This window comes from Cupressus sempervirens, chromosome 7 (genome assembly GCF_028749045.1).
Source record: "Cupressus sempervirens isolate cs-2001-9-10 chromosome 7, ASM2874904v1, whole genome shotgun sequence".
NCBI lineage: Eukaryota > Viridiplantae > Streptophyta > Pinopsida > Cupressales > Cupressaceae > Cupressus > Cupressus sempervirens.
The window spans coordinates 745,112,749-745,133,285 of NC_143124.1; the positions used below are offsets into that span (position 1 = coordinate 745,112,749).

General features: G+C 33.4%; 1 protein-coding gene across 1 annotated transcript; it reads right to left on the bottom strand.

Moving 5' to 3' along the window:
* Positions 1–9,179: 9,179 nt before the first annotated feature.
* On the bottom strand, positions 9,180–12,209 carry LOC149549416 (GDSL esterase/lipase At2g42990-like). The gene is made up of 5 exons (XM_089794914.1): positions 11,890–12,209; positions 11,668–11,798; positions 10,350–10,583; positions 9,967–10,225; positions 9,180–9,695 (listed from the first exon to the last, which is right to left on the bottom strand). Exons 1-5 carry the CDS (start codon positions 12,149–12,151, stop codon positions 9,502–9,504), a joined length of 1,080 nt encoding a protein of 359 aa, XP_089651040.1. The 5' UTR covers positions 12,152–12,209; the 3' UTR covers positions 9,180–9,501.
* Between the last annotated feature and the right edge of the window lie 8,328 nt (positions 12,210–20,537).

Genomic DNA, 20,537 nt, shown 5'->3' on the forward strand with positions numbered 1-20,537 from the left:
CAAAGAAGCAAATAGGACATAAGGATATCTCTATTCCTACAACACAAGGGCAATGTGCACCACCTCAAATCACAATTTTTGATCAAGGAAGAATTGAAGAGGACAAGGAGAGCCCTAAGGAGAAGGAACAAGAGGCAATTCAAACACTAATCAATTTTCCTACAATAGGGACTCCCATAGGAACAACACAATAGCCAAGCACTAATGGAGTACCACTTCAAATATCAGCACCAGGATCGAGCTCTACCAAGGTTGCAAGGGTACTTCACTATGGAGACCTTGCACTTGATGAAGAGATAGTCATTCCCAAGTATGACTATAAAACAATGAACATAGATCAGATTAATGAAGTGCAAGAGGCACTAGAGAAGAAGAAGAAACAAGAGATACTTAGGAATGAGTATAAGCAAAGGCAAGCTCTGATTGAAATCAAAGACATCTTTCTAGATGCATTCAACTTGCAAGTACCTAATGAAACCAAGCCAATTATGGAGCAATTAGCTTCTATAGTGGACCAGGTACAGAATGAAGACCTAGACACTAATGCAAAATTATTAGAATGGTCTCAAAAGAAGTTCCAAATGAAAGTAAATGAATGACTATCAAGTGAGATAGCATTATCTTAGGTGGAGCTGGCCAAAAAGATTGAAAAGGTAAAAGCAGTACTTGAGAAAATATTCTCATTGTACTCAAAGTTGTGTGATCCGTCAATTTTCACACAAGAGACCAACCAAAATATAATGAGCTTGGAGAGGAACCTAAAAATATCAAGCATGTAGCTACCCAAGGATCTAGCTCAAAGTGAGAAGAATTTTTCCACTACGCTTCACACACAGAAGGAATTAGCTACGTTAACAGCAGATGAGGCGAACATAAAGGCCAAATTGATACAACTACAATCTTCTGTCACCCATCACATGGAAGTTTTGTAGAAGGAACTGGCCTATGCTAAGAATTTTTTTAAGAAAGACCCTAATCTTTCTGCACTAGAAGGTCTAGTTCACCTTGCAGCAGAGACAGCCATCCAACCTAAGTCACTAGAAATTGCATTAGACAATTGGGATGTTGCTTTGAAGATTGTTGTGGAGGTAAATAAATCCTTTTTGGAAAAGTATTCAATTAATGTTTAGCACCCTTTGACATAAGTATCAAAAAGGGGGAGAATATAACAAAGGGGGAGATAACATTTAGTGGGAGATAAGGAGATAAATTTTGAAGCCAAAAGGATACAATAAATGCAAGGAAAGATCTGTGCAAGGGGGAGAAAAAATAGAATAGATAGAACAGGATAGATAAGGCAAAATGATAAAGCAAAGCATAATCAGCATGAGAAGTTTTGGAGATAGAAAAGGCACATCAACTTAGGGGGAGATACAAATTTTAAGGTATTTTCACAAAATTTTGAACAATTTTTGAAGTATGTACATATGTTGAACAAGATGTATATTATACTCATAGAGATCAAATTCATAATGTTTAGTTAAGTGTTTTTGACACTCATGTCAAAGGGGGAGATTCTTGGTCTTAGATTGGTTTTGACAATTGAGTGTCAACACACTTAAGAAATTTCTAAGTTGATGTTGAGTATAATATAGATGTCGAGCTATAGTATGTGCCAAGCTAGAAATTCAATAGGTGTCAAGTTATTCAAGTGCCAAGAAAGTTTCAAGTGTCGAGTGACAATTGATGCCGAGCCAATATATATGTGCCGAGTAAAGTATAGGAGCCGAGCAAGACATAATTCCTATAGATGCCGAGCAAGATAGAATTCCTATATGTGTCAAGCATCAACAATCAGTAAGTGTCGAGTAACACAAAATCAGCATAAGTGTTTGTGCTCTCACAAACTCAAATGTAAACCATTTTTAAGCTAACTCAAGATGAATCTTGAAGGATCTAAAAGGTTAAGCTTGAATCTATTACATTCCCTATGTAATCAGCATGCAACCAATCAGAAAAAAGGAAAGAACATGTAACCAATCAGAAAAATGGAAATAATTGAGCAGTAAAGATGGACGAATCTCAATCGTAGATTCATACCTAAGCCTAAGTCTTGAAACCTTTTTAAGGAGGTCGAAATCCCATAATTCAATGTCGTATGGGAATGCATGAGAGAATGCTAGTGAAGTTTTCAAGGAAGTGAAAGGGGTGAGAAGACTTAGAAGAAGAATAGCATTGCAAAATCAGGTTATCAGAACAAAGTATAAGCACTACGAATAGAGTTATATCAGATCAAGAAGGATCAGATCAAATTAGTCAAGACAAGGATCTGAAATTAGCAATTGAGGATTGTAAGTAATCAGGTCATCACATTCTACTATACTTTCTAGCCATTGTATTAGGAGAGTGGAAATCCTATGATGATAGGTTGGTTTAACAGTCATATTGTAAATCTTTTAATAGGGTGACATTCCAAGTGAATGTTTGTAAATCCTTTAGACAGGTCACTTTTAACAAGGTGTTAGAGTCTTTAACAGGGCAGGCCTTTCACAGGGCAGACCATTGATGGTGGTCAAACATTCTAACCTTAACAAGTTACATATTTTTGTAGTGATAAGTTGTGGGTGTCATACCCACCCTAGTTTTACCTTCTCATTTTGGAGGGTTTGTGGGTGATCGAATCTTGTGTTATTTATTTTCATGCATGCCTTTACTTTCATGTTTATTAGAGATGTTAGATGCATGTATTGATTTCAATTAAAAGTTTTATAGCTCAAAATTAATGGTATTTTTGATTCACCACAACCCCCTCCCTTAGAAGTATTCTTCCCACTTGTATAGTCTAACCAAGTTAGCCTGCATCAGGGCCAAGTCAAAGACCTAGCCAACTTTCATATTTCTAATATTTTGTGTCATTCATGAAGATTTTTCTATTTTAGGAGTTATAGGTGGTGAAAAATAAGCATTCCTCTCCATCGTTTTTTCCTCTTTTAATGTGTTTATTTATCCATAGCTCCCACCTTGATGTTTTAGATATGATCTTTCATTGTTTTGGTCACCATTTATGCCTCTTATAATCTCAATCAATCTAGTCAATCCAATTTAATCAATTTATCTTCACATTACAAATACAATGTGAATAAACATTGTGTAAAAGATGACTTTCTTGCATAATTATTTAATATAATTTTGGTTTAGTATTGGCATCCCTTCACCTTACCTGATTTTTGCTAATCTAACTTGGTTTATATTGAGAATTATGTTTGGAAATCCTTCTTTCTCTTGTATTGAATGACTTAGGGTGAAGATGTTTCACTAATAGACTCATCTCAACTAGTTTACATTAAAAAAATTATTGATGCAATTTTTTCTCTAAATATTTTGGTAATCCTAACACGTTACACTTCCTTCTATAGAACACTTGGTTATTCTACATTTTTTATTAATAAAAAAGGCTTTGAAAGGACTCTGTAACCCAGATACAAAGCAGGTGCAAAGCAAGACAACCTACAAACTAAACTGAAAGATATACAATAAGACCTTCAGAAAGAAATTGAGAATAGACACAACACGACACAAACAAAGGATGGGGAATGTAACAATACAAAAATCCCACCCTCATGAACTAGTGGTTAACAAAGAATAAGTCATTAATGAACTGGCCACCCAAAAAAAAGAAAAAAGACTACAAAATTAAGATTTCTCCTTAGCCCGGAACTTGTGGGCTTTAGGAGAAGAAATGGATGGAAACCTTTTTTAATGTTTTTCTTTACCAGTAATCCATCCCACCTCAATCTTAGTAGCCATAGAGTGCAAGGCCAACGAACCAACAGAGTTGTCAAAACTAGCAACCCCAACACCTTTAATGATAGAGCCAATTGTATCATAACCAGCAGCACTAGATCGACTAGTCATAATTAGGATAGGGTCAGCCACACTAGACATTCCTTTAGAAGCCACAATACCAATATACTAGTCATTTCCAACAATAATAGGCTTTTCAACATCATGTTGGGCATATCCAACAACATTATCCTGATTAATATAAACAATAGCAGCAGAAGCAACTCCAGAGCCAACACAATTGGAGCCAATCGCAAGAGGGTTTGCAGTAGCAACATCTACCTAACCAAAACCAACAACCAAATGACCAGGAGAAGGGATAGTATCACTTGATGATTAGTAATAGATGGGTGAAGGGAACTTCCACCACCGATTAGGGCTTCTTGGGCACCGTATAACGATACAACAAAGAAACCTCCCACCATGAGGAGGGTTTTCTAGATTTGAGCTTGTTAGCCTCAAACTATGCAGCAACATGCCCAATATTAAAGTAGATCCTACATTTGAATAGAAGACCTTCATAATCTAGAGCTAAATCCAAGAGCCAATAGGACTACATAGTTTGATCTTCACTAGAAGGCCTTTAAACGCATCAATATCCACAAGAATCTAAGCTTAAGTAGAATGAAAAATGTCGAAGGATTCCAAATCCACCATTAAAAAATTGTCTAAAGCCTTGCCAACTTCTTCAAGAACATAATCATGCCAGAGATGAAGAGGGAGTTTAGGAAGTTGTACCCATATAGGCATTTTACAAAAAGATTTAGTAGTAGGGTTAAAGTCCTTGTGCCAAGGTTTGATCATCAACGGGAAGCGATTCTCCCATGTGAAAAAATGATCACATAGGATGGTTCTCCTATCATCAACCTTGTCAAATCTTGTGATGAAGAAATTTTTCACCATTGGAAAGATTTGAACAATGCTAGTTATATATGGATCTCAGTTCTTACCGATCTAGGCATGAAGCTCCTTGAGAGAGAACCAGAAGCCCCTGAAGTGACAAATAATCGCATCCACCTTAAGGGCCATATACCTTAGTTCAATCTCTGAAATTGTATCTTTGTCCAAATCGATTATAATGGATTTATGGGTAGAAAAGGGCAAAGAGACAGGCATAGAGCCAGCCCTCAAACCCCCACCTATAATAGATTGGACATAAGAGGGACCATTAGAAACCCCCCACCAAAACCTCCTTCCAAGCCACAATCTCCTATAGAATAGCTTCATCTATAGAAAAATGAGAAATTAGAGACTTGCACAAATTCCCCCATCCCCTCCCTTCGCAACTAATGAAACTCGAACCCAACTACAGACGAAGAAGATAACATGCAAACTCCCCCCTCTACAGGAGAGACCAAGTGATCACCAAGGGTAGCCCCATCAAAGGCCATGCCAACACTCACTATGTCATAGGCCTACACAAGTGCATTCCAATGTTTTCAAATTCACCATCGAGCGGGAGCTAAAATTCTTGATAACAACTATAAGATTAGGTCATGTTTTTTATATTAAAAAGCAACCAAAAGGTGGGCTAACCCAAGTACAAGAAAAAAAAGACCAAAAGTATCTTTCACTTGGTTACTCTATGTTGTTCAATAACTTTTATTAGAAAAAAATTATTCAGCACTTGTTTTATCCTTGTATTCCAAGATTCCTAGGCAAGACATTACACGTAATGTCAAACCGTGCAACCTAAAGTCATTCAAGTCAGTTGTCACTAAAGTTTTGATTTGCAATAGTTTTGATTGGCCACAATAAGAAATGGTGAAAAATATTTTTCTAATAATGTACTTTGTATGTTTAGGGGTGGTAGATGAGAATATTTTTAGTTTAGTCTACAAAGTTATGTATGTTATGACAACTTCAAAAAGCATTACTTAAAAATATTAGAAAATATCAAATACTCATGACATAATAATTAGTTCCATATATGGACCAAGCTATTCAATCCAAAAGCCTGTCTTTCTAGATTCTTTTGAATGGAATCAAAATCATTTTCAATTTGTTTTGAGTACTAATGCTATTTTTGGATGCCACAAGAATAATTTCTTATGTGTGGACTATACCCAACTTACCAAATAAATTAAATTTCAAAACTTTTAAGTTCTTCACTTTCGCAAAATAAGATAAGAAAATCAAGAAACTTTATTCTTTCTTGATCCTTAATAATTCAACATGATACCTATAGTATATCTTTCTATCAAATGCAACCATTGCACCAACTACAAGTGCTAGGTATAATAAACTTTAAGAATGCATAGTTAGAAAAATTGTCAAAGTGCACATAAAATTTAGGACAAGAATGATACATTATAAATACAACTTTATTTTAGTAGAGTAAAGGACTAGATCAATTCCCAAGGATTTTTATTCCATTTTCAATTTTATAGAATTATTATATACTCATGAACATGTGGGAATTGCCTACTTATACATTTGTTGTTTTGGTGTATCATAAGATCAAATTTAGAGACATTAATTCCCTCAACGTCATATGATTATAGAAAAGTACCCATTGTCATTAAATATCAAAATTAATGCCAAACAATGTTTAGTCTTTTTCTTTATGAACAAACAATCAGCATAACAATCACCCAATAGTAAGCATGTCGATTTAGTTATAATAAATATTACATATAAATAATTAATATTTAGCAACTATTATTGCTTTTAACACACACCTAGAATAGGATAAGGGATAGCAATACCCTACTATTTATATCATTAATGGTATGTTTTAAATTATTTTTAATTTAAAAACTTTCAATAGAAGGGTTCACTTAACATTGGTATTCAAATAAGTGTTAATTAATGTAGCTAAATTAAAATACATGTCAAATAGTTAACTTAAAAAGATTGACATAGTATCTCTAGTGCTCTAAAGAAAACTGAATGGTGTAGCTATAGCTTTAAGGAGCTTATTTAACTTTGGGTGGTTTTTTCTTTGTTTTTTTGTATTTTGTTTTTTGGATTTTCTACTAGGTTTCATATTTTATCTTTCCAACATAGTTCTATTTGAACTCTATTGAATATTTTGTAATTTTAATTTCTGAAATGAGGTTTTGGTCCCCTTAAAAAACCTATTTTCCTTAATTTATAACATAAAAAGTTTGATATTAGAATAATTGTACAACTTTATTGGTACCAATAACACATAATCATTGGAGGGGGGTCTCAAAGGCTTTGATATCCAACCACCTCTTGGTGTACTCCAAATCACAAAGGTCATCCAGAATGGATTAATGAACTTTTGACTCCATTAAAAAGATCAACATTAATTATAGAGCCCTAAATGTGAAAATGGAGGAAGTTGGGATCAAGCTAAACTAGGGGACTAGGAATGGTGATATTGGGGATGATTTTGAAAAGAACAATGTTTTACAAGGGCTGGTCAATAGGATCAAGAACCTTGGAATGACTGTACTACCACTTTCTCAACAATAACTAGAAGTTGTTGGAGGCCTCGATGGAGAGTGTAAATAAACTTGCAAGTAATGTTTTACAAGGCCTAGTTAATAGGACCGAGAGCCTTGAAAGGACTACTACCTCTTTGGTCAACAATTACCAAAAGAATTTTGGAGGCCTACGGAGGGTATGAATAAACTTGCATGTAATGTTTTACAAGGGTTGGTTAATAAGATTGACAACCTTGAAAGGACTACTACCACTTGCACAAGGAAAAATTAATGGTGTTGGATCTGGACGAATCTAAGGGTGTAGAGGAGTCTCCTAATAAGAAAATAACCATATCTTCAACAAGGAATTGAAGGCCATGAATGAGGAGCTTATCAAAGAGGATGCCCAAAGTGATCATTAAAAAGATAAAGGAAAAGGATAAGATGGCTCTTGAGCCAACTTAATGTTGTTTTATTGGTCTATTGCCTTTTTGTGTCTTTAGTTTAGATCTATTGTTTGATCTTGGTGTTTGTTTTGGTTTTCTATAATATGTCAATTTTGGAGTAGGTTGTTGGTCGTTTGAGGGCATTTTTGTCAAAATTGTCTTAAAACACAAAAATTGAAGGTTTAAATTAGGATAAACTCAAATGATCACTTAGTCTTCCTAACTGAAAAGTCAAAATAATAATTAAAAACATTATTACTTACATACACTTAATTTCCACAATGCTTAAATTCAATTATCTCTAATTAGATTGTGATGTTTTTAAATGGCCTTACTGCAATGAGCACTTAGTCATATCTATGAAGAACAACACTGCATCTTTGCATATATAAATGGAACTGTATTTGTGGTTAATAAATAGTTTTAAATTAAATTGTAGGAAAAAATGAATTATAAATAATAATATGTATTAGAAATTATAGATACATTGTAATATATATTTAATTCTATTTGAATATATAAAATTATATTATTATATTATATATAAATTATAAAATAATATATTTAGATTGTAATATATATTTATAGTATATTTTACAAGTAACATCATAAATATTTTAAAATATATAATTGCATGATATATTAAAATATTGTGAAAAATACAAAATTATATATAATAAAAATCTATGTATACATACTATGTTATTTTATCATGATTGAAGATGATAACAGATTTACAAAGGGCCAATTAATATTTCTTGGTGTTTTGTATTAATCCTTAAATGTATTTAATAAATAGTTTTTTAACAAAAACTTTATGAATTAATATAATATTGTAATAAGAATATAATCAATATAAAGGGTTTTATTATGAGTCATTGTAATCTTCTTGTTTAACTTTAATTTAATTTAAAACAGTCTTATTGAATATAATTCAACAATATATAACAATTCATATATGATTATGAGCAGAAATGCAATATGGAGGGGTTCTATAGCACAAAACAAATTAAGATAAATAAAATGTATAATGTTAAAAATTAATAAGTAAAAGTAAAAGTAAAAGTTGCAAAATAATATAGCTATTGCACTGGCTTTAGAAAAGTGAATACTTATATGACATGTGAAGAAAATATAAATGAAACCTCTTTACATTTGATATGATGTGTCACAAAATAGATTGTCCAAAATTGAGTAAGTAACTATGGTTCTTTCCTTATTAAGCTTTTAAATACAATTATTAAAAAAATCAACTCATAATTTGTTTTAAAATATCATTGAAATACTGCATTCAGTAATATATACTATTAATAATAGAAAAACCAACAACAGAAGAAACAATGACTGAAACAGAAGTGTGTCAGTCAAATTCTAGAAACTTAAAAGAGTTCAAGCAAGCATCTAATCAAACCACTTGCTTTCAAAATAATCGATCTTTACATCTGATATGATGTCTCACAAAATAGATTGCCCAAAATTAAGTAAATAACTATGGTTCTTTCCTTATTAAGCTTTTAAATACAATTATTAAAGAATTCAACTCATAATTTGTTTTAAAATAATATCTTTGAAATACTGCATTCAGTAATATTTACTATTAATTAAAAACCCACAACACAAGAAACAATGACTGAAACAGAAGTATGTCAGTCAAGTTCTTGGAACTTAATAGTTCAAGCAAGCATCTAATCAAACCACTTGCTTTCAAATAATTGATCTGACAGTTTATTAAGAACAGTCTTAAAACTCTCGTCCTGATAATAGATCATTGAATATGATCCTCAAGATTGATGGAAAAACATATAACATAACACAGTCACTGACCTTACAGATCAATAACTACACTACACAGAGACAACTACTAGAACAGATTGCAGCTACAGCAGCTTTGAATAATATTTCTTCAGGGCAATTTTGTTGGCAATACGATAAGCCCTTTCAGTCAAATGAACGGCGTCCCAAAATACATACTTTGCCGGATCTTTACAAGTGACCGGAGTTTTGCTGTTGCAATTTAACCCAATCTCAGACACTCCCGTTCCACAGCATCCTCTTGAGGCCGCTTCAAACCCTGTAAAACATCCCACAATCTACGTCACAACAAGAAAAAGAAACCCTAAAATACAAGAAGAAAAAGAAACCCTAATAAATCTGTATTAATTACACAAACGTACAGAGAAAAAAGAAAAGGGAGCTAGAAACCCTAATAAATTTGTATTTCTTACAACAACGTACCCAGATAAATTTGTATTCATTACACAAACGTACCCAAAAAGCAAAAAGCAAAAAGAAACCCTAAAAACTTGTACTCGTTACACAAACCTAAAACCTGCAATCAGTACCGTATTTACGAGGATGGTTCACAAGATCTGAGACAATGGCATAAATGTCTACGTAAACGAGTTTAATGCCTGGAAGGCGTTCCTCAATCTGCGTGATGGTTTTATTGAGCTTTTTATTGTAAGAGAGTGCAACTTTGTTGCAGGACTCAATGCATCCCTTCACTTCGTTTTTCTTCATTATGGTTTTCTGAACAGGCAAGCATCCAATCGGAGGTAATCCAAACACAGCAATTTTGCGGGCTCCAATCTTGTGAATCCTCTGCTTACAATAATTCCAATCACATTTATAAATATACTTCATAAAATGAAATCCAAGATATTAAATATACAATGAAATCTTGTATGAATTGAAGTTGTTATAAACGTGATCCTATATTTGGTACCTCCAAGACACTGCTGCAGCCATGGATAACTAAGTTTGAGTACTGCTCCATTTTAAATTTCTTGCTCCTGATGGGCATGTAATAATAATTTTGCACAAAGTCGTTGGTTCCTGCCACCACTACGTATAGAGCTCGCCTCATGATTTTGGACGTATTTCTGGACCCTACTCCCTCCTCCATACGCACTTTGTAGTTCTTTAGTAACTCTGTTTGCTTCCACATCGGTATCACATCCTGTAAAAATGCCTTAAGAGTCACCTTATCTCGCTAGATGATCTATAGTACAAAGTCTTAACAACAATATGATTGCTATTGGATTTAAATGTGAAAAAATAAAATAAAATTCATTTGATCGTATATATTTTAACATGACTTCTAGCTATGTAAAGTGTGTGACAAAATGAGGAAATAAAAATGATTTTATTTTATTAAGGTAGAAACTTAAAATGAAGTTCAAGAATAATATCACATTATGATATGGTGCTTTATTTATATTCTTCATGGGCTCATGAGTGCAGTTCTAGTTAAGGTGAACACCATCCATTGTTTGGATGTTAAGGACACTATTTATTCTTATGAATGGGTGAAATCTTGGAAACCATAAAGTGTTTACATCGAGAATTCTTACTCTAATCTATTGACTTCTTTATGAATAATGGTTCATTGGAACCCATTCTTCATGGGTGCATTTCTAGCTCAAGTGAACACCATCCAAATACAATGGATGTTAAGAGCACCATTTGTTGTCATGAATTGATGAAATAGAAGCAGTGTCCTAATTTAACTTCAACCTTCATGCTATATATTATTATAACATGGTCTCTAGTCATGCAGAGACTAATAAAGTGGGGAAATAAAAATGATTTATACTTTATAAACTTAGAAATGTAAAATGAACTCAAAGAATAACATCACAATATGATATTGTTATCGAGATTCAACTGTGCAATTTATTGACATAAAAAACTATAAAATAGTGTTTGGTGAGCAATTGTTGGCAAGATTTCTCATTTGTGCACTTTGAATTCAGATGAGCATCATCTAAATGACTGAAATGTTAAGAATACCATTCCATCTCATAAGAAATAAATTCTTGTAAATCACTATTCAACCTATTGACCTATGTTTTATAAATAGTGATTCTCTCACAAACACACAAAATTAATAAACAAATGCTAAATTCACTTTAATAAAAATATATAGATATTAATGAACCATTCCTCATCAGCATCATTTTCATCGAATCCTAACATCAATATCATAAATGTAACATATCAACATCACATCAAAATGTTATTAAAAAACCCTAGTGACGCACAACGGCCATTGCAGTGAGATTGTCATATCCACTTCCAGCTGAACCGAAGCTCACTCCAGTGAGAAGGTCTCTAAAAGTTAGCTGTGGATCTAAATATGGCGGCACCGTCTCTTTAATTCCAAGAGATTCAGCTGCACAAACACAAAAACTACATAGTAAAAACATGTAAGTTATCAGTAACAAATCAGAACGTACACCAAATACATAATACTACAAACATACCCAGAAAATCCATTGAGAGCTTGCCATTAGAACAACGCCCAGTAGACCTATTGCCATTAAAACTCATACCATATGGTGGATGATCAGCCTTTATGTTTGTGGGAATGAAGTTATTATTTCCTGAATCAACGATTGAATCCCCAAAAGTGAACAAAGCTGGCACTTTGTGTTTAACATTCTTTACTCCTTCACTGCCTTTGCCTGCACAAACAAGAATGTAGAGGAGAAACAGAACATATTGAGCACAAATAGAATGGCGCATTTTTGCTACTCTCTGTTGCTAATCCTGGTCTCAAAACTTACCTACAACTCCGAACTGAAGAATTTAAAGAGGGTTATGCTGTCTATAGATGGGGTTGGTGGGAGTATTTATGAAATTTATGGCCTTGGGAGCCTTCGTTTCACATTTTGATTGCAATTAAAATGGCATTTATGTTTATTGGTATACTTGCCAATCGGTTCGTTTGTGTCAATTTAACTTCTACTTCACACCACCTGAAATACGTGTTTCTCTTTTAAAGTTTCCCTCTTAATCTAAACAAATAATAAATATTGTAGCAATATCTACCACCCTAAAACCTAACTTTAATTGCAATGCTATTCTTTATTAGGAATTTTCAAAGCAACTACTGTATTGATATCTACCGCCATGAAACACGCCGTGGATTTTAATGTTATTCTTAAATAGGAATGTTAAAGTAATAACAATCTGTTAGTACAACGCACCGTTAATTTTAATGTTTTTTAAAGTTTAGAATTTAAAGTAATATAATTAGCGTGGGTCCTCCTAAACCTTCCACCAATTAAAAAAAACTAAGATTATAAGAGTGTGTCTAGGATTAGATAGTTTATTTAGTATTATATTGTTTTGTAAAAGTAAGCTATTTATTTTTAAAGATTGTATATTTTAAGGGTGAAACTGAAGTGGCATAAAATTTGTCTAACAAATTTAGAGATTTTTTTTGCTACTTATAAGTTAACATTTTAAATTCTGCTATAAATAGAAATTGAAAGTTTTTTATTTTTATTTTTTCATAACATTTTTCACAAGATCATTACTTTTAATCTCAAGTGTACTACTAAATTCATACCATGATCAACTTCAAAGCATTACTAAAAAGATTCATAGCACTCCTTAAGGATTTTTTAGGAAGCCCCCTACATAGGACCTTACCCTTTTAGCTAGTAGTTCAATTTTTAGAGCATCAATTAATAGAACTAGTTGTTCTGTGTATATTAGATTTTGGTAATTATCTTCTTAAATTAAGATTATAAAGACAAGTCGAGTACACTTGTTTATCTTATTTTTTAAAATTTTATTAGTAGACATTGCTCAAATTTTATTAGGACTACTTAGCTTATCCTAACTACTAAGGAACAAATTGTTAAGTTGATAGTTCCATGAATAAGTTAGATGGTATTTTGAAAAGAAGAACTAAAAATGAGAAAAATTAGGAGAAAATTAGAGAAATATGAAAAAGATGAAAGAAAAATTTGTGAGATGTGTATAATTCAAACTAATATTGCTTAGTTATAAAAAAATTTCTTCTCAATTTTTAAGCACAAGAGTTTAGGTAAGGATTTAATTTTGCATGGGAAACACCTTAACTACCTATACAAAGTGAAAATAATAACTACTTCAATGTTTTTCTTTTTCAAGTATAAACCATGTTGTTTAAGTTCAAATTATTAAAATTATGTCTCAAATGTTTCCTTGATTTCCCTTCTAGATCTCTTCATGTCCATTTCTTAGTTCTATGAGATTGTCATTAGTAGATCAATGGTCTAAAAGGATATTTTTCATTGTTCACTTAAATTAGTTGTTTTCAAGATTTCTTCAACTCTTATAAATAGTGATCTTATCTAATAAAATGTCTTTGATTGTTCACTTGACTTAATTTTCTTTTTCATTTAATTTAATTCAACTCTTTCATCCCTTTCCCTAATAAAGTGTTTTTTATATAATTAAAAATCAAATAAATGATTAATTTCTTAATCTTAGATATTGTCTTATAAAAGACATAAACACATCCCATATTCATGAATGAATTTCATATGCTTTATATTCACATAACTAACAGTTTATAAATTAAACCTTACAAAGCTAATTAAAAAAAATTAAATTTCTTTCATCCTCACACAACGAGCACCATTTATAGTTGTGTTATTCTACGTTCATAAATTGAAAAAATCAATGTAAATTATTTGAGCTTGGTACACTAAAATTTATATAATATATTATAAGATCCCTGATTGTCATCGTGATTCAATCTTTCATACATCCCTAGATGCTAAATAACGGCAATACTAAACATTTCAGAAGATCAGAATAAACAATTGCCTCTAGATAACAGACAAACCATGACATCAATGTGAACATGAACAAATATATACTCAAATTACAAATCCATATCCTCTCCAAATTCTAGGTCGTCTTACTAACTGAACTTATATTTTAATTAACTACAATCATGTGCAAATTCTAAGTCACTTGCAAGTGAAAAACAGACTTCTACCTATTATGAATTCACTGGCTTCAAAATTACCAGTTCGATTAAAGGCCTCCCGTGCATTTTGAGCTCAAGGTAAACCAAAGAAGGGCTGAATAGGAGGAGAATAATTTAAGAAATCTAAATACTCCACCAGATCATAATATGCTGTCAATGATTTCCGTACTGCGATCATTTCAGGTCTGTAAATGTGCGGAAAGAGCTTTGAGCATTACAATATCAGAAACTTGGTGGTTGGTACATGTGCATATGACTCAGGTGGGCTCTTGGAGGGAGTAAATCTTATGAACCCCCCACTTAAAATCGCCCATATTGGTGTACCGAGACAGTTTCTCATCACTCAGGCTTAAATTGTCGTTTAATTTTGAAATCAATGGGGTTGTGAAAACACATAAAATGGGAGTGCATGTTTTTATACATAGTACTATATATGCCTTATATTGGAAACTTTATCTCTCCAAAAACAGAAAATATCTCCAATTTTATCCTTTGTCTTTTTCAATTCAAAAATATAAAATTATTATTATTTTATTTATATTTGTATGATATATTATAGTATATAATGATATATTATACTAGCAATTGCCCTTCAATAAGGTGCAATGGTTATGCTTACATAAAGATATATTTGAGTAAAATATTGAAGGGTACCAAGAAAATTCTAAGTAATTCTAATTTAATGCGAGAGAATAATTTAGAGATATATTTTTTGATCTTAACAGGAGGAAAAGGGTCCAAGCCTATGGTACAAGCAGCACTTTAGATGTACATTAACAAAGGATTAACAGCTTCCATAGAGCAGAAATAAAAGGATGTAATATCCCTTGTCAATTCGAAACTCAACTTGTTGATTTGTAGGTCAAAGAAATTGTCAAACACTTCCAATACGATCTACATGCTTGTTGTTTCTGAGTTTCAGACTGATAATGCTTGCTTGAAATTATATCAAAGGGAATCTAAAAGCATGTAATTGATTACTACTATATCTAAGAATAGAACTAAATGCATATGCAGTTCTCTTTTTGCTTTTCCAATGCATATTAGATGAATTCTAAATGAAAAATATGCACTTACAAACAATTGGTATTTTGTCAAACACTTGGCATGCATACTATTATGTCAATCATGGAAGATATAAATATGCACATTACATTAAATATACAGACCTGCAACTTATCACTCCTTTAGTGAGATATTTCCTAATTCAATGCTTAACATAATATTCCAAGGCTCTTGGCTTTGCAACCCAAAAAAAACTGAGTAGAAATGACATTATAAATCTAATATAAAATGTGCATCTATAGCTACTTATGACAACGACCTTTACAATGTCAAATGACCAATTAAATGATGCAAATTGATTGTAGAACTTGAAATACAAACTACCCAATGAAGGAGATGAAATTGCAATCATAATCAAGCCAAGTATTGTAGCGCGGGTACTGACTATAGCTGCCAACAATAAATGTATTCTCCAATTTTAAGCACAAACAGATCTCCAAAATGAAACTCTTCTGAATGTCAAATTCAGCGGATATTTCACCACCTCAAATGGTTGCAACTCTGAAAAAATGATGATCTCCAATGGCTAACTGAAATTAGAAACCCTTAGTTTCTTCTCCCAAGTTTATATCAAATGCAATTGACAATAATCATATATCTAACAATGAAGCTCTCGCCTCTATTTATTCTCCATTTTGCCTTCGGAGAATGAAAAGCTAAAAACTACATTGAGGATCTAAAAAATGGGGGACATTATAGTCCACCCTCCCTGAAATTGTTTATCCTCAAGCAATCCAACAACACAATGAACTCCAACCTCCCCTTGGATACCAAATGAAGTAGTATGTGATACCTTTATCAATATTGAACCAATTGCATACCACTAACATCATCAAGACCAACAACATAACCTTCAATATAGCACTCAAAACCTATGCTAATGATATAGGAGTTAGAATATCACCATAAGAAAACCCCACAAGAAATATATTCATCTTGGTCCCAACTCATATAGTATATAATGAACTTGAATCCTGATCAACAATCCCTTGAAGAGATGTAGCTGCAGGAGAACAATATACACTCATACCAATTGTATTGACAATAGGTATCGCCACATCAAAATCTATGGACATAGGAAAATTACCAACTGCCGCAACACAAAACTAAATCTTTATAGATGGTGAAAATTGAGCCCAACTTCACTCAGGTGAGTGATCAACATCAACCTCAAACAATGGATTGTCATAAGAGAATGTTGCATCCATGTCGAACGTAGGCCATGAAGTGAAATCAACACTTTGTTGATCGATAGTATAACATGATTATGTCACTATATCACTCATCTCATCAACAATAACAAGTGTACTATTATTAGAGCACACATCTACAACCACATGCATACTGCTAAACTCCTCGTTGGATGGCTCGATCGACATTGAAGTGGCTATCACTATGATAGTACCCTCGCATGCTCCTATTCCCACTATCGTTGCATCACCATCAAATACATGATCTATGATACTCATGCCAACAACTACATCATCTGACTTAACCTAGCATGAATTATCATCACATTTTACTATTTACAAAAATAATATCATGCTATGCTCAAATATTAGATTTGAAGTTAGTTGGGTCATTCATTTGTGATTTTGATTCATCTCATTCTCTAGCACATCCAACTATTTCACAATACCATGTATCTTAGAATATCCATCCCTTGGCAAAGAAGTACCCCCTCTATGGGTATAATGAATTTCAAGCCTTCTATCACCATCCATAATGTTGAAATCCAAGCCCCCTACCTATGGGTTGAAAGAAAAGTGATGAGCACTCCTCACAGTGTAATGCCAATTAAAACTCCCAATCTCTGTCAAGGGCTCATCATTATCAAATTGGGAATTAGAAGATGGGTCCCATCTTTGACTCCAAACTATTGGTTGAGCAGGATCCTAGGCAACCCTCTCAGCAAACCCAACCACAAAATCCCTATTGGGAATCATTGTAGCAAGGTCTCTATCATCTTCCTCACTAATCATCATATAGCACAAGAGCCCCAAATGAGAGTACCCTCGGATATACTATATGAAACCTCCCACAAATCCTAGCTTTCAAGAAAATACTCCATGAATGACTCAGTACAATAGAAATTATATGTGGAAGCATCAATTTGCTCCCCTACAATCTACAACTGATCCCTCTAAAAATGTGACAATGCCAACTGTCCAATGCTACCAGTTGTGTGAAAAGAAGAAATAGATTCACTTCTACTAGAAGGAAGCAAATCATCATGAGATCCTACCTCCATTGATGCTCTCACTTCCTTTGTACATACTACACTCATATCCTAGATGAATGTGTTTGCGACATCATCATGTCCCTCATCCTTAACCGTAGAAGCAAACTCACCACCAACCACAATATGTAATTGAACAGGGTTTGGGGCTGGTGTTGACTATACCCATTCTAACTCCATGGTAACCTTATCCAACTATGATTGTGACTCCTAAAGAGCCACTCGAGTATATTGAAGAGAGTCCATAGTCACCTCAAGCTCTCAGGTGAGCTCAGCCACCTCCTCCTCTTTCCCTAACAACATCTCATAGGAGGTGCTACCCCACTCCAGAAGGTAATCCCTTCCAGCATCTAATTGAGAGTAAACATACTTCAAGATCCTAACAGCCTCTCAAAGCACATGAACCTCTACTAGAGAAAGAGTATTATTACCATGCTCATCAAACATAGGAGAACCCCATCCAGATGTAGCGAACATTTGATGAATAGCATCATAATGCTCAAGAGCTAAAGAAATGTTACTATCACTCACCTTCAACTAACAAGTCACATGATGCCTTTGTAATCCTTGACTCTTATGCAAGCTCTCTGTCTCACTAACTGCATTGAGATAGGAAAATGAATCAAAACTCTCCACCACAAAATTGCTCATACGTGTGCTATATTCCTCGCACAATTCTACATCCAATATACAACTACCATTTACCTCAACCAACTCCTCATCTAAAGAAATAGAAGCCCTTGCCATATCAATCTCCTCACATGTCTTAGCTTCCACCTCAATAGTAAGATCCTGTAAGCATCGATCTTGGGACTCATCCAAAACCTCCTCGAAATCATCACCCAATATCTACAAGGGGTGTCATACCCATTACATCTCATAGCATCATCAAATGAATCATCAAGTGTGTCCATACTATCTGTATTGACATCTCCTAACAAAGCCTCAACTGCAAACTCCTAACTTTGCACACATGACTCAACGCCAGGCTAGGAATTAGTAATACTATAGTATAAACCCACATCTATTGACTCCGCTGAAACACCCACATCACCAACATTATAGCTAGGTGACTCTATATGCGTCGTTGTCCCACCTGAAGAAGTAATTGCCTCCTGGACTATAGCAACACCATGAGATCTCACATACAAATCTATAATAATAATCATGTCCTCGAGAGAGCTGAAAGTATTAGTGGTAACAACTCCATCAACTATCTCTACACTAACTATAACATCAACTCTAGGAGCCTTAACCTGCTAAAGCTTGGTGCTGCTAAGTCCATCATCAACATTGCAAATAAGACTAGCAGGTGTCGTACTAAATATAGGTACATTTTCATCATGGACTCCTGTCAGAGAAAACTCAAGCTTCCTTCCTTAGAACCTTGATGTCAACATTCTAAAGGAAAAAACCATACACCTCGCTGCCCTTTCAACTGTCTCTAGATCTGACAAGCTCTCTATCCATCTTTGTTGATGAAGCTTAAGTCTCTCCATACTCTCTTGCAAAGCATTCATCTTCACACTAACTTTGTCATTACTCCATCGACTTCTAGAACTGCCAGTCCTACTATGTTTGTCCATGGCTAGAAAATGCTAAAGTGTTGGTCACTCCAAGTGCAATAGCAAATCTAACAATAATATAAATTTCCTACCCCATAGGATGGCAAGAAACTACTCTAATAACACTATAATAACTTGGACTGGTTATAACTTCAAGAAACACCAAATTCTTTTCTAATTCAGTTGTTTGAGATTTTGTCAAACACTTTGCAAGCAAGCTCTAATACCATTGTAATATCCCTTGTCAATTCAAACCTTGACTTGTTGATTTGTAGGTCAAGAAAAATTGTCAAACACTTCCAATATGATCTCTATGCTTGTTGTTTCTAAGTTTCAGACTGATTATGCTTGCTTGAAATGATATCAAATGGAATCTAAAAGCATGCAATGGATTACTACTATATCTAAGAAAAGGACTAAATGCATATGCAATTCTCTTTTGGCTTTTCAAATGCATATAGTTGAATTCTAAATGAAAAATGTGCACTTACAGCCAATTGGTATTTTGTCAAACATTGGGTATGCATACTATTACATCAATCATGGAAGATATAAATATGCACATTACATCAAATATATAAACTTGCAACTTATCACTCCTTTAGTGAGATATTTTCTAATTCAATGCTTAACATAATATTTCAAGGCTCTTGCCTTTGCAACCCCAAACAAAACTGAGTAGAAATGACATTATAAATCTGATATAAAATGTGCATCTATAGCTACTTTTGACAGCCACCTTTACAATGTAAAATGACCAATTTAAATGATGCAAACTGATTGTAGAACCTGATATATAGACTGCTTAATGAAGGAGATGAAATTGCAATCATAATCAAGCCAAGTATTGTAGCGCAGGTATTGTTCATGGCACTATTCATGGCATTGTAGTAGCCAACAATAAATGTAATCTCCAATTTAAGCACAAATAGAACTCCAAAATGAATCTCTTCTGAATGCAAAATTTAGTGGATATTTCACCACCTCAAATGGTGGCAACACTAAAGAATTGATGCTCTCCAATGGATAAATGAAATCAGAAACCCTTAGTTTCTTCTCCCAAGTTTATATCACATGCAATTGACAATAATTGGATATCTAAAATTGAAGCTCTCCCCTCTATTTATTCTTTTCTTTCACAATTCTAGAAGGAAATAAAATATTATTTAATTGCATTCTCTAGAAGCTTCCCCCTTTCCAATACAATAATTAGTTGTGCTTCTAGAAAATGCACTCTCTCGAAGCTTCCCTCTTTCCAATACAATAATTAGT

What these genes read in the sequence shown, in the direction of transcription:
- LOC149549416 (XM_089794914.1), bottom strand. Translation starts at nt 12,151, where the DNA reads ATGCGCCATTCTATTTGTGCTCAATATGTTCTGTTTCTCCTCTACATT. An exon ending in ATCTCACTGCAATGGCCGTT is followed by an intron (nt 10,584 to 11,667) that starts GTGCGTCACTAG and finishes GCATTTTTACAG; the next exon opens with GATGTGATACCGATGTGGAA. An exon ending in GAACCATCCTCGTAAATACG is followed by an intron (nt 9,696 to 9,966) that starts GTACTGATTGCA and finishes GATGTTTTACAG; the next exon opens with GGTTTGAAGCGGCCTCAAGA.